Source organism: Odontesthes bonariensis, chromosome 18 (genome assembly GCF_027942865.1).
Source record: "Odontesthes bonariensis isolate fOdoBon6 chromosome 18, fOdoBon6.hap1, whole genome shotgun sequence".
NCBI classification, from domain to species: domain Eukaryota; kingdom Metazoa; phylum Chordata; class Actinopteri; order Atheriniformes; family Atherinopsidae; genus Odontesthes; species Odontesthes bonariensis.
Genome location: NC_134523.1, coordinates 21,458,538 through 21,473,115, shown reverse-complemented (window position 1 = coordinate 21,473,115; position 14,578 = coordinate 21,458,538). Strand labels below are relative to the sequence as shown.

The 14,578-nt window shown below is 38.3% G+C and overlaps 1 protein-coding gene across 4 annotated transcripts in view; it reads left to right on the top strand.

The window, feature by feature from the left end:
• Positions 1-11,199: 11,199 nt before the first annotated feature.
• Positions 11,200-14,578, top strand: part of col14a1b (collagen, type XIV, alpha 1b) — a 138,511-nt gene continuing 135,132 nt past the window's right edge. For all 4 annotated transcript variants that reach the window (XM_075449034.1, XM_075449033.1, XM_075449035.1 and 1 more), the window contains exons 1-2: positions 11,200-11,299; positions 13,181-13,295. In XM_075449034.1, coding sequence (XP_075305149.1) covers positions 13,214-13,295 — 82 coding nt within the window. In that variant the 5' untranslated portion in view covers positions 11,200-11,299; positions 13,181-13,213. The remainder of the gene's footprint in view (positions 11,300-13,180; positions 13,296-14,578) is intronic.

The following is a 14,578-nucleotide window of genomic DNA, read 5'->3' as shown; positions in this document are numbered from 1 at the left end:
AGAAATCCTAGTACTGGCCACAAGTTGTCAGCAAATTGACAGTCATTAAAGTGACAGTGGTGCTATGAAACAAGTGTATTTCAACTCTTACCATCACACAGGAAGTGGCAGAAGTCTGTTAGTAAAGTGTTTATTTGACTGAATGTAACCTGGAGGGGCACTGTTGAACTCAGTTCCGATGGTTGAAAGCGCTGTGTGTAATTGCACCATGCTTTCAACTATTGAGATTCTTGAGACTGATGTTTACTCTGAAGTAGAAAAAGCTCATATGAGTGTTCTTTCTCTCCTGATTGAGAAGGGCAACATGCAATATCTTCCATCCAAGAATGGTTGATAAATGATATCAGCACACCTTTTACAAATATGTTGAGAAATTAGTATAAATGTTTGCCTTGTTGCTGAACTATTGAACTTTACTTTTTCTTGTAACTTTCAGTCCTTGAAAGAAAGAAAGAAAAAAAAAGGAAATTACAGTCATCACAGACATTCTCTCCTGTCAACAGGGGATCCTCCCAATGATTGATGATTATTCGCAAGTTAATGAAAAAAAGTAAAAGAGGTCGTGGGTAGGGTTGAAGAACATTAACCGGTGGAGCATGAAGATGAGATATTACGCTAGGTCAAGTGTTGTACACCCCAGTATGTGCTGTTTCATATTGGAAATGTCCCCATTAGTTGAACCTTTTATCTCTAAAAAGAAATCTTACAGTGTCTGTACTTTAGAGCTTCAGTTGAGTTTTAGCAGCTTCTCTGCCCTGTTAATCCCCACAGCTTCGACTTCATGCGGTTTTCTGAAAATGCTGTAGGAAGGTTCATTGCCCACAGATCACACTTTCTCCAGCACCTGTGTCATAACCACAGTGTCCTTGTGTTTCAGTCATTACCAGGTGAGTGGTTTCGACTCTCATCTTGTAGAGACACATTTTCAGCTTGATCACATGATTATCTACATTTGTGCCTCCTCACAAACAAAAATAGAAAGCTGAGGACTGTTCTGGAGACAAAGCATCACAGTCAGCAACTGAATTTATTTTAAAACCTCAGGTTCACCTGAAGTTTTTTTTTTTTTTACAGTACACCAGTTGTTTGTTGTTTGAAATGTTGAAGCATTTAGGAAACATAAAGCAAACCTGTAAACTTGTATTCATTCATATCTAAACTCTGTTTTTATCCCTAACCTTGGGTCCCTTGACCCTTGTTAACTATATTTATGCTGTTTTTTTTATTTCTATATGGGTAGAAACACTTTATTAGAAATTGTCCAAATTTGAAACGAGTAATGGCATAACTTATACTCACTTCTAGTTTTAACATAACGCAAAATGAAAGCGTGTTACAATCTGCCGTGGGAATGTAAGAATGTAAAGGTTTTAAGTTGTACATTTTTGATCATTTGGGACAGTTTTTCATGATGCAAAATGTGGAGACTATGATTTTAAGAAGAAGATATAATGAACAATAATTTTGTAATGAAACAATAATTTAGTCATCCACAAAAGAGCATTTTTTTAAATCTAAAAAAAAAAATGTTTTATGTATTTCCACTCAACACCAATACTTTCCACCTTTTCTGTTTTTAGCCCCTTTTTGTGTGACTGTGTATGTCACTCTCAGTGCTCATTTGCCATTGCCTCTCCAGAGCTCCTGCAACAGGCATTTCCACACTCCATTTCTTAATCTTAATACAAATTTAAGCATCCCAGTCTTCCACTCAAACTCTGCTGAGTCATTTGGTCACCCCAGTGTTGCCACATTTTCTGGCAGACCTGTATTGTGGACTCATGCTTTGTGGTTTATCTTCTGTAAACGTAGTCTCTCGCTGTTCTCCACATTCACCCTCTTTGGCCTGCATACCCAAGTGTCACTTGCCAGATCCAATGACAACAATGAAAGCTCTGCCTTCCACAACACTCTCTATCAGTCTTTCTCTCATCCACCACCTCTATTCCAATAATACTAACCTGAACTTCAGGCTTTCGCAGTAAACCTTTTAAAACTTTTGTCCTGAGTAGATTGCAATGTGAAGCACAATACTTCAAAAATTAGAAACATTTGCAAAAGCAAACATTGAGAAACTTTTACATTCTGTCAATATGGACCAAAATCTCTGAGGAATGTTTCCATCACCTTGTTGAAAGTATGCCACAGAGAATTAAGGCAGTTCTGAAGGCAAAAGGGGTCCAACCTTTTTTTTTAGCAGGGTGTACCTAATAAAATGGCCAGTGTATGTATATGAAAGCAATACTGCGTAAAATAGAAAATACAACAAACTACCACTAACAATCTGTTTCTGCTACAGAAAACTTTTTAAAATTGTAAACCAAATTAATTGTGTGACAAATAAAAATAAAGTCCATCATTCCATTTTAAACCATCCTGTGATTGACATCATGCTTAACGATAATTCCCAATGCTTTTTAATCTTCCTCTGGTGCTTTCTGGAAAGGTCCAGCTTTGATGTATTATTGATTTTTGCTAAATAAATTCACAGTTCTAATGATGAGGAAATGCAAATGAAAGGACAGGTGAAGGTGAAAGGAGGGTTTTTAAGCCTTGACACAGCTGAGACATCATCATGCAAATCGGGTGAGGATCTTTTTGAAGACCTGCTCTTGACTTCTACACAGGAAAGTCAAATATACCGTGATTTAAAACTGGATGCTATAAAGATTGTATTTAGATACTAAAAAAAGACTAAAATGCTTCCTAGAAAAAAAGAAATTTGCATAAATATTGAAGACACTGAAAATAACAGATTATTTCATTCAAGGCCCAACACTCAGATCATGACAGAAGTGCTGGCAGCTTATCATAACAGAGACTAAACAATACGTAGCACTGCGTTTACGGCTGTATAACTGCATTTCAAGAACAATTTTGGTCACTATAGCATCAACGCCAACATCAACTTGTTGTGTTGTGATTGTGGTGGATGGTTGGATAAATGGAATGTAAGCAAGTGGCTTCTGTGGCAATCCAAAAGACCAGATGAGATCATCTGACAAAGAACCCACAAAAACAACTCCAGGGTGCAGGGATCGAGGTCATGGTTGGACTGGGCGGCTTCCAGTTTGGGTTCTGATGTGAAGCAGGTTGAAAGAAGCGCCAGTCCCAAACTGCCTGCGTAGTCTACTTGGTCAACTATATTATCCAATCTCATGTCATTCAACTCAAGATTACAAGATTATGGCACAAAATTCACATCTTTATAACTCACTGCCTAAAATCAAAATCATCAGAGGGACAAAATGAAGGTTGGAATCTAAAATGATGTTTTTAAAAGGTAGTAGTGAAAGTAAAACAGTAAATTCACTTTTAGTATTTCATGTTTCGTTTACAGCTTATCAAAATTTAAAACAATAAAGAAAAAAGAAGGACTGATAATGGCTGCCTCTAACTCTAAAAAGCAAGTCTAGCTACAAACAAGTGACAAATCAAAGTGAAGATAAGATGATGAAAAAGATGAAAAAAACATCAACTGTACTGAAGGAATAAAGACCATTCTTCTTAAAGATAATCACACATTCTGTGCTTTAATGATGGTAACGGAGAACACTTACACGGGGGCTTATCGGGGGCTTTCTACCTGCTTAAGTGTCTACTTAGATGACGTCATCGACGCACGCTGCTGCAGCAAAGCTTATTTCTTCCGGAGTTTGCTACTGCTAGTTTTGTGCAACATGGCAGGATATTTATCAGATTTTGACGCCGCCATCTTGGATGGGTCTCCAATACCCCCACATTGCATTTATTTTGACTGATGACAGTGTATATCCCCAACTACAAAAATCATAACTCCACGAATATTTAACTGATTTTCACACGGTTTGGTTTGTTACAAACGGCAGAAATTTAGTTATGATACAGGACGCTGTCACACATTAAAAATACGTGCTTTCATGCTTAAAGAATTTGTATTATGCTCTTTAACAAAGACATATGGGAGGTATGGCATATTGATAAAAGTATAAATTAATTTAAATCTAAATTTTATATTTCAATAAAGAAACAAGTTTGACTGTTCATTTGAATTTACTTCTCTCACACACACACACACGACCCTTCTGTAAGACATATACATACAAGCTCCCATATAGGATTCAAAGATTTTTTTATTTGTATTCCTATAACAAAATTTTGTTGGCACTCAAGAAAAACAGACAAAAAACAACAATGAATAAAGTGAAGTGTCGTGAATAAAATAAATAAATAAAGTGTTGAGTGGTAAAAAACAGTTATAAATATATTAGAAAAAAGATATACAGTTCTAAAAATGGTGGAATTATAAATATGGTGGAAGTAAACATTGACGCAGTAGGCTATATGTAATATAACATTGCAGATATATACTGTACCAGCTCAGTACATTTTTTTAAAGGCCTAGAAAAATAAGCGTTATAATTCCAGGTCATTCCAGCGTAACACTACCCTGTTAGACTTGCAACTGGGACTGGGGAGCTGAAACCCTTGAAGAAGAACTGTTTTGCACAGCTTCTCGCGTATGCTGGCACTCTGTAACTCCAGGGTAGTTAATTTTGCGATGTGGTGCAGTGTTACTTTGTGAAATATAGACACCACAAATGACACAAGCATCATCACTGAGCCTGACAATCTCACCCGTCCTGTCAAAATCTTCAGGCTTGAAGTGCTCGCTACAGAGCTTTGACGACTCAGTCGCAACAAAACCCTCCCGTCTTATAGCAACTTCCCATTGCCTCCTGAAGCCTATATCACTGGGAAACCTTCAAAATATAAAGAAGACGAAAAAACAGTAAGAGACAATGAGAGAGAGTACCAGTTCCTGCTGTAATAGCGTTACACGTAAGTAACGTTAGTTACGATGACATAATATTATATATATGATAAAATAACCAAAATTATGGTTCGGTCTTACTTGAGAAAGATAATCCCACGCGATCTGGTATCAATACTGCGCCGGTTATTGCAACCATAAACTGCACAAAATACGGGCATAGTTGCTCACTCTCCGTCGACTCCAATTGATTCTGGTGCTCTCCGAGAGTGAAGAGACCCAACCAATATGGCGGCGACGCTGTTACGTTCCAGCACGCCATGAGGCGTCTACGTATATTATGGCTTTGTTCGAAACCGCATACTACATACTACATACTTGCAAACTGCATACTTCCATTCTGCATATGTGCAATAACAATAATAATTAGCTACTGAGTAGCATTGTAAATACTGTTTATTGTTTATTGTATTTTTGTACATATTGATATTTTAATTTTTATTTTTTTCCCTATCTTATTCTTATTAATCTTTTCTTTTTCCTGTAATGAGAGCACTGCAACAAAGGAATTTCCCGCAAGGGATTAATAAAGTAATTCTGATTCTGATTCTGATACGGCATTTACCCACAATGCATTTCGCTCCTGCCCGAGCCAAAATCAGCCGGCTTGAAGCTGATTTTGCTTAAGTTCTAAACTCTGTAAACTTTAGCAACATTTGAAACATTTTCAGGCGAGAAAGTAGTCGTTTAGATCCCCAAAGTGTTGAAAATCTGACAAAATACCGGCTATTTACAATTTTGTTCCGACGAATTCGGCGCTACTAAAGCTAGCCGTAGTGAGCAACGCACTTTCGGTTATTTTCACAAAAATAAAATACCCGTTGCCTTCTATCATAGGGAAAGCTATTACGATACAATTGGTGCTTTTGTTTTGAAAACAGGAAGTGAACCTACCCTCCTTGTAGCTAGCTTGAAACTGCCGTTGTGACAGGAAATGACGATTGGCGACGTCACATTACGTTGCATCTTGGGTAGTTTGAGTATGAGTAGTAACATCATGATGCATGCTCAACATTTCGGTGAATCTAGTATGCATCCGGGAACTTTTCGCTTACTCAAACTCGCTCAAACTCAAAACATTAATATGGAGTAGTAGGAGAAGTATGCGGTTTCGAACATGGGTATGCAGACGCATGACTGGCGCAGGATGTTCATCAATTAGCCTACCAATAATGAATTATAAGAGGCATTTTGCGTATTAAGAGCGACTCATCACTTATATTTATAATTTAATATTTTTATGTAAATAAAATAATACTCACAAGATTCTTTATGATAATCCACAGACATGTACGGGAGGCAGCGCAGCCAAGAGAAACGTTACAAAAAAGAGAGAATAGACTATTTGAAGTAAATTCATACAAGGAGCATCCCTTGTGCACATCCTCAACAATTAGCGCTATGCGCTTGCAATTTTCTGCGCTTGCGCTTGCAAAACTCAGTTTGCGTAAAAAGGGTAAATTGAAGGGTAAATTTCTGTTATTAACCTGGTAGCTGCACTACCCAAAATTTAATTTAACCTGTTAGCGGAACTAGCGGAAATGTAATTTTGTAATGTAATTATTCCGCAACTAATTCAACTAGTCTGCGACTGAAATCGAGACTCGTCAGACCAGGCAGCGTTTTTCCAATCTTCTATTGCCCAGTACTGGTGAGCCTGTGTGAATTGTAGTCTCAGTTTCCTGTTGTTAGCTGACAGGAGCGGATCTCGAGTAATCTAAATATTGTCCGAAGGATGCTGACTTTCACCAAACTGTTATCGGTAAGTAGATTAACGTATTTTATGTCAGAAATAAGGTCCAGGTTTAAAATAAACAAACTTCTCCTTTAAGGTCTTGGTTTCACTATTCTCTATTTAGCATTAAAATGTTTGTAGCACAGGCAATAAGTTGCTATCAAGTTGACTTATTTCAGCATATTTTTGACAAAGAAGAGAAACCTACCCAACAACTGTAGTTTGTAAAATTCATATCATTGTTAGAGATAGAGATTTCCCTACTATTCATGGCTATAGGAAAAACCACTGAAGCAATTCATTGTACTCAAATCGCACAGTAATTTGAGGGATGCACCATTTTAAAGCTTTGCTCTCTACTTCATGTAACCATCTCTCTCAGTGGGGTCACACACCATCATTATTTCCTCTTCAGTCGCAATCAAGACATGTTGTGCAACTGTATCTGTGACTCTGCAGGTGAACAGGGTCACACTTTCAGTTTCAGCAGGGACATAAATATAATTTGAGCTAATTTATATCTTGGTTCTCCTATTTGCTGGCAGTAGAGAAGTATCCCAGGCCTCGGCTCCAAGGGTTTCCATTGCAGATGAAGAGTGTTCACAAAAAACAGGCTTTGCCCACTCAACACAAGCCTGCTCTCAGGGAGAAATGTTGGCATGATAAATTTATCAGAATTTCCCAAAGCACAGTTGCTCTTTTGAAAAATAAACGCACAACACAATTTGCAAGTGGACCGTTTGAAATGAGTCATAACTTTAACAACCCATTATGTGTAATTTGCTTCCACACCAGCTGCTGCAAGGTGTGTCAAGACTTAATTATGTTGTTGATGTGCTTTTATTATTCTAAATTTAAAACATTTTACACAGCCTTTATAAATTCTACATTCATCGTTTGGTCAAAAAAAAAAAAGGGATTCTCAGGACAGGGGATTGGATCGAAGAGAAGTTTCGGTGCAATCTGTTGGTTACCTTAGCTAGACTATTTTAGAAATGTATTAAAAAAAATTCTTAGAAATTTAATGAATTGGATTTGATTGGATTATGACTGTATTATAATTAATTGGATTCTAATTGACTTGAATTGGATTGTATCTTTGAAGTGCCTTAAGATGACATTTGCTGTAATTTGACTCTAGATAAATAAAATTGAGTTGAACTGAAATGATTTTGTGTTTTCTCTTGCTTTTACAATCCATGTTGCAGTGATGCCAGTGGAGATTAAATTAACCTCTAGTCAGCCTCGAGGCGCAATACGCTGCAAAATTCTTCTTCTCAGATAAAAAGCTCTTAATGACAAGGCTCCATCATATCATCCCGTACTTATGCTGCTATAGGCCTAGACTGCTGGGGGACCTCCCATGATGCACCTCTCCTCACTCTGCTCTCTTTACGCTCCATGTACATAAGGCATTGTAGTTGTCATTAACTTGTGTTTCTCTTTCTCGGTAGCCCTGGCCTGGTGTTATGGTGCTAGTTTACCCCTCTTTCCTATCCTCTCAACCCCCTGCTGGTCGAGGCAGATGAATGTCATCCAGAGTTTGTCTGTGTTTTTTTTTTTCTTTCCACATTTCTTATAATTGGTTTGAATTGGAATGTTTGTTGGGCTATATAAATAAAACTGAACTGAAAACAACACAGTTTGCACATGAATTCCAATTGAAAACTCAGGAAGACCAATCATCCATTTTCTACACCTGCTTTATTCGGTTCAGGGTCCAGGGTGGCTATCTCAGACATCATAGGGTGAGAGGCAGAGTACACCGCGGAGTACACTGCACTGATGCAAACCTGTTATATTCCCACACAGGAAATAAAATGTCCAGTCGTCCAGAAACTCCTTGTCTTCTTTAAATAAACACAACGCAGAGTCGAGGGGTTATTTGGTCTGCCAAATAACCAAAGTGACTCTGCAATTTCCCCCCGTTATGTCCTTAAGTACCATAAAAGTCCATAGGACTGAGGTATATTTGTCTAGGTAGCATAATTTGTTGTAATAATTTTTAATAATTTTTTGTTATTTTTTGCATAATTTGCCAATCAGTTAATATTACACCTTAACCATTATTTATTTATTTTCCTCATATTGTTCCAGGATTCTATGAAATAAGTAAACACATAAGCTCTTAATGATAAGATTCATTAAATTTTCATTCTAAAGAATGTAATTAAAATGACAGCATATAAATCCAAGTCAAGTGTTTATTGAAGTTTTGGAAAATATGACTTAGAAAAGCATAACCAGTCGTCAAACATGGTTAAGTGCAGCTTACTTATGTGAGATTTCTCTCTTTTTTTAAATATAATACTGCACCATTAACAATGAATGTGTCATTATACATTCTGCTATCATTGTCAACATTATATAAAAGATTTAAATCATTACAAGTCAATGACTGAGCACAAAAGGGTAAGTTATTTAGCTACATCAAATACTACCTCGAAAAATAGCAGGGTTGGTGGAGCCCTGGGTTTCATCTTTGCCTCGCAAGGCGAGCCCGAAAATCCCGCAAAATTCTTCCAAACTTCCTTCTCCGCATTAGTACGACGACTAAAGGGTACTTCTTTCAGAGACACTACTGTATTGTTGCATTCGACACTCGCCATCTTCTTCGTAGAATGTTTTTTTTTTTCTTTATTGAAAACCACAATGTTACAACAACAACGTGGAATGTTCATGGTCCCGCGCAACAGACATATGACGAAAGCATGTTGTGCGTCGTTTGTACGAGCACATAAACCCTCATAGAAAATGCATTGGGAGCAGGATTTTTGAAAAAAGCTGACGTACCATTCATGTCAATGGGAGCTTCCTGGTGCAAATTCGACCCTGACAGAAATCGCCCCAAATGGGCGTGGCAACACCAGGCGCGACCTTAATCTGATTGGACAATGACATATACAACCAGTTTGCCCACAGTAGATCAGTCCCGCCTTAGCAACTAGATAAAAAAAAAAAAAAAAACCTCATTGTTTGGTAGTGCGTCGCACAAATCACCCCTATGGAGGAGCCGCCACTGAGGAAGAGCCCTGCTGGGATTCAAGCCAGGACCCGGCTTGCTGTGAGGCAACAGTGCTAACTATCACATCATTGTGCTGCCCACTCAGGAAGACACGCTGTTCATTCAACCTGAAGTTTGGTAGTCATGAAAGTCAACATCTGACAGAAACACAGAATCTTACTGTTAAATATTTATGATTATGATAATGGAAGAGACTTCAGAGACCTCGATTTCTCCTGTTAAAGGCTACATGCTCAGCAAACAAACTCATAATGACTGAGGCACAGAGAGACTTAACCCTCACCTTCAGCAGACAGAGGCCCATTATTCATTCAAGGCTCTTTGCTTTCTCAGAGATAAGGACACCTGCACATCCAGAGCAGAAGCTTTGTGTGGTCGTTACTCTGTTGCCATAAAGGAATGCAAACCCTTCAATAATGGTGAATGTCACACGTGTGACTATACATGGCATGCAAACTACAGTAAACCTAACATAGAAAAAGTGACCTTATTCTCTTGTTGTGTTTTTTTTTCGAGATAAAGGTGTAAAAGAGAACTTGGTCTATAAAATTAGACATTTAAATTTTGATTTGGTAACTTTGATTCACTGATGACGTGATGAACTTCAAGTAAAGCTACAGTTGGTTAGTGTTTCCATTATTCTTCCATTTTAGATCCTCACATTTTAAATTTACAAAGTGTCACCTGCCAAGAACTGACAGAGGGATATGAAGTGGAGCCCCAGAAGAGTCTTACAGCATATATAGCCAGGGGTAAAAAAAAAATACACATTATGTCCCTGCAGCCGTTCAAACGCATTTTTCTGCTGCCTCGCCTTGCATTAAATAGAGTAAAAGGAATGAATAGCTGCAGGGGTGGATGGTGAACGAAGCGGGAAACACCCATCAGTCCGCTGCAAGTCTCAACTGAGAGGAGACCTACCAGCACAGTTAAGCTGGCCGAAGAGAGCACCGGAGGAATGGGAAGAGAGGCGGCTCTGCCTTCAAATTAAAAAACAATGACATTTCACTCAGGGATTTTTTTTTTTAAACGTCAGTGTTTCTGCTGTCTCTTTTAGTAATGGAACGTAAAGTCAGAGTTAACTAATACAAATGTTAAGCTTAAATCTGAATGTCTTTAATCTTCAACAAAATAAAACATCACAATTCATGAGAATGAAAATGTTCCGGAACAAAACTAAAACATATATTTGTATATCCATATAACATAATATAATATAAGAATAGATCCAGTGTTTCCACAACAATGTGTTGCATAAATACCAAAACATAGGCAAAAATCCCTTTAACAAACAACTGTTTGTACTTACAACATTAGCTATGACGGAGATTCGGTGGTTTAAGTGATAGTGCTGATTATTGGTCACTTGTGCTCCTCTTAAGTGGGCTTTAACGTATGAAATAGACTTTGATTTTTGAAGTTTCCACTTACCACAACTATTGGTTTTCACATCTTGTAAGACGCATGCAAACAATATTTTAGGTGCAATCTATTTTGTGGAACCTATTACTATGAGATCCACTATGTTGGAGCTGCAGGCCACCAAAAGTACATTAACTGTGGGGTTTTTACTTTGAAAGTTCATACCGGTACTCCTGCGTATGACTCGGTTCAACTTGCCTCCAGGTCGACAGCGGAGTTGAGCGAGGAGCCGCTTTGGGGACTATATAGCCATTCAGCTGTCCGGAGGAAAGCTGCAGAACCTGGAGACATATGATCTGAGAAGGTAAAGCTGCTCTTTTATTCACATAGCCTACTGCACCAATCTGCAAAAGCAGCTCTTAGATCCGCGGAGCTTTTTACTCTCCACCTCACAGCGCGCCATGAGTGGCTGTGCTGCCGGTGGCTCGACGCGCAGATCTCACCTGTGCTTGGTTTAATTGAGAAAAACTCCTGCTGCTTTTATTTAGTTTAACCAAAAAGTGGCTTGACTTTGATTTAATGTCTGATATGATACATCTCAGCTTTGCGTGCGTCATAACAGAAACTGGTTTATGTTTATAACTCACCCTAGAAAATGCGTGTTGATCCGGTAGATCTACAAGACTAACGATCTTACGCGCTATAACGCACGTTAAATGCATGAAGCATGGCAGGGCTCCAGCAGTATAGGTTAATTAATTAAAAGGTCATTATAGTAAATTGTTTTTTGGTGTTTTTTCTCAGCTGAGGCAGGGCTGCTCTAACAACTCCTAACCTACGGCTTGTTTAATTTTGATTTTGATTTTGGTAACATAACCTAATAAGCAGCTAATCACCTCTTGAAAATTGCCTGACATTAAAAGTTGGCTGCAGCACAAGTCGTAAAAGAGTCAGTGCTCAGATGCTTGTTCTCGAGCGATCCACTTATTTTGAAAGGATAGTCTTGATTTTTATTACTACCCCGTGCTTTATTTATCCGATTGATTAAATTGAAAACAGAGCACTTACAGGGGACAGCTGGGGTTTCTTCTGCACCTTTGCCCCCCTAAAGAAATGGGCTTCATCATTAATGAAAAACTTGCATGTGGCTGATTGCATGCCATCTCACCTAATCCATCCAGTTCATGTCTTGATTTTTTTTCCTAGTAAAAAATCATGTGAAAACTTCAATTAAGTTTTCAGGAACTTGCAAAATCCTACAGCTCACATACTTATTTAGATGGGAATTGTTGTAGTCTGGTCCTTACAGCTGAATTTCATCATTTTTGCCACTCTTTAAGCTTTGCCAGAAGCTATTTTTTCACAGGATAAGGTGGAAATTCACACCTTATGTCCCTTAGAATGATTTGCAACTCAACACATTGAGGCTGAACATTTTACACCGAACTGATAACAATACATATGTTTCTACCTAAACAATTTTCATGAGCTGGCTCTTGTTTAAATAGTTCTGTCATATTGAGTTATTTGCATGCAAATTAAAAAAACGATGGCTCTAGCTTTTGAGCCATAAAATTATTACTTTGACTCAAGATTTGGTCAAGAGGGATCATTTTAAATGCACTGAAAATCATTTTTAAGGGGAAACTGTTACTATTTGTGATTTTCTTTAAATAGTAAGATCAGATCCAATCAGATTAGTCTTTGTTTCAATATGTTTTTTTTTTTTTAAATATATCTTTTATTTCTTGAATTCAGTGGTTTATTTCATGGATAGGAATTTGTTCCATGTTCACCTGAAGGTTTTCTTTTTTTGGATGATGAATCCACTCCCTGGCATCTTGTGAAGGCACCCCTGTGAAATCAAATGCAATCCAATACAACAGCTCTGCCATGATTTTTTACTTTTATGCAGATTCTGCATTTTTGAGATTGTTGTCATATTCTGCTTTGTGGGTTATTTAGGGGATTGTGTGCTGTATTGTTTTGCAATACTGTATATTCAAATGTGTTTCACACAGACTGAATTGTGTTATATTTTCATCATAATATTTGATAATAGGATTAGTGGATGTCCTATGAACAGTCATCTGCCATTCCCTCTTCTATCTGACACTTCTGTCTCCTGTCCATCTTCACTTCGTTCTTCTGACTCCTTTCTTTCTGTCTCCCCCCCCACCCCCCCCCCCCCCCCCCCCATTCCCCCCCCCCTGTCCTCCTCCTCCTGCAAATTTCTCCCACTCAGGTCTGTCGTGTCCTCTGGTCTACTGGTATCAGGATGCACTTCTCAGTCAGACTGAGCCTCTGCCTGCTGGGCTTTGCTCTCATCACTGTGTTCCCTCACTCAGCACAAGGTCAAGGTAAGTACCTCTGTTGCCCTGTCTACCACTCAAGGGCCAACAGGGTCTGTCAAAAGGGAGTTTACCACAAAGGACCAAACTGGCTAAACTGGGCTCTTCTCTAAAGTGCCAGGACTAATTAAAGCCAGACATTTGTCCTCAGTGGTACAGTGTAGTAGTAGAGACTGAGCTACCTGATTGTTTCCTTAAGCAAGGATCACTCTGGTTTTACACAATGGGGCTTTGCGAGGCTTTCTGTGTCAAAATCGGAACACTTTCCTCATGGAGCCATGGTTGAAGTGACTCTTCAACACAGTTTTATTCAGCAGTGCCATCCTGGATCCTTGGAATTAGGGGCTAAACAGGGCTTAGTGTAGTGCAAAGACAAACATATCTTCCAAGGGCATCCAATTGTGGTGCCAAGCAAGAAGTTGAAGCGTTTCTCATTTGTGGTATCAAGCTAAAAAACAAAACATTCAAAGCCCAGTTTCTCCAATGACTTTGAAAAAAAGCCCAGCAGCACCGAGCAGGGTAGAAATCCTTCACCAATTAGTGTTAGGTTAAAGATTATAATTAATTGGTTTCTGGTTTGGTAAATCTTAGGGAGGTGCTGTTGAGCAATGCAAGAGTCGTCCTTTGTATTCACTGTTTTCCTCAGCACGTTACATCTCTGAATTTCCCTGAGACACATTTGATGTGCAGCTTTGCTCTGAAGAAACTGACTTTTGTTACGCAGTATTTACTTCTCTTTAATTGATCCTTTCAGCAAGCTTTTATCTTCGTGTTTCTATCAAAGGGAAAAGCCAAAGTCGTTATGAAAAGAATGTCTTCTTCGTTAGACAAACTAGATTGCTATGGCAAATTCTTTGATCTGAAATTAATCTTAACATGTTTTAAACATCATGATTTATTCTGAGGAAGTGTGAAGGGTGCACTCTAATTACAGATGTTTGTGTGACTCAAGTTAAAATTTGAAATATTTAGTCTTTCAATGGTCTCTTCTGGGTCACCTTCAAAGCATTGGTGTTTTTTTACGAGTGCCTCAGTCAGAAAGATGAGAGCAGTTCATCTAATTACGTATTTCTACATTTTTCTTTTGTCAGTCCATGTACTTACTCTGTCTTTCACCTTCTTCAACTCATTTAACTTATTCAGCTATTACATTACCCCACTCATTACCTGATTAGTCTGAGATAAGTCTCCTTAACATCATTATCAAAATGAACTGCCTTAAACCTTTACTTCTGGAATGCAAATGATGGATTGATTTCCAGGTGCATCTTGGATTAGCTAAGCGCGCTTTG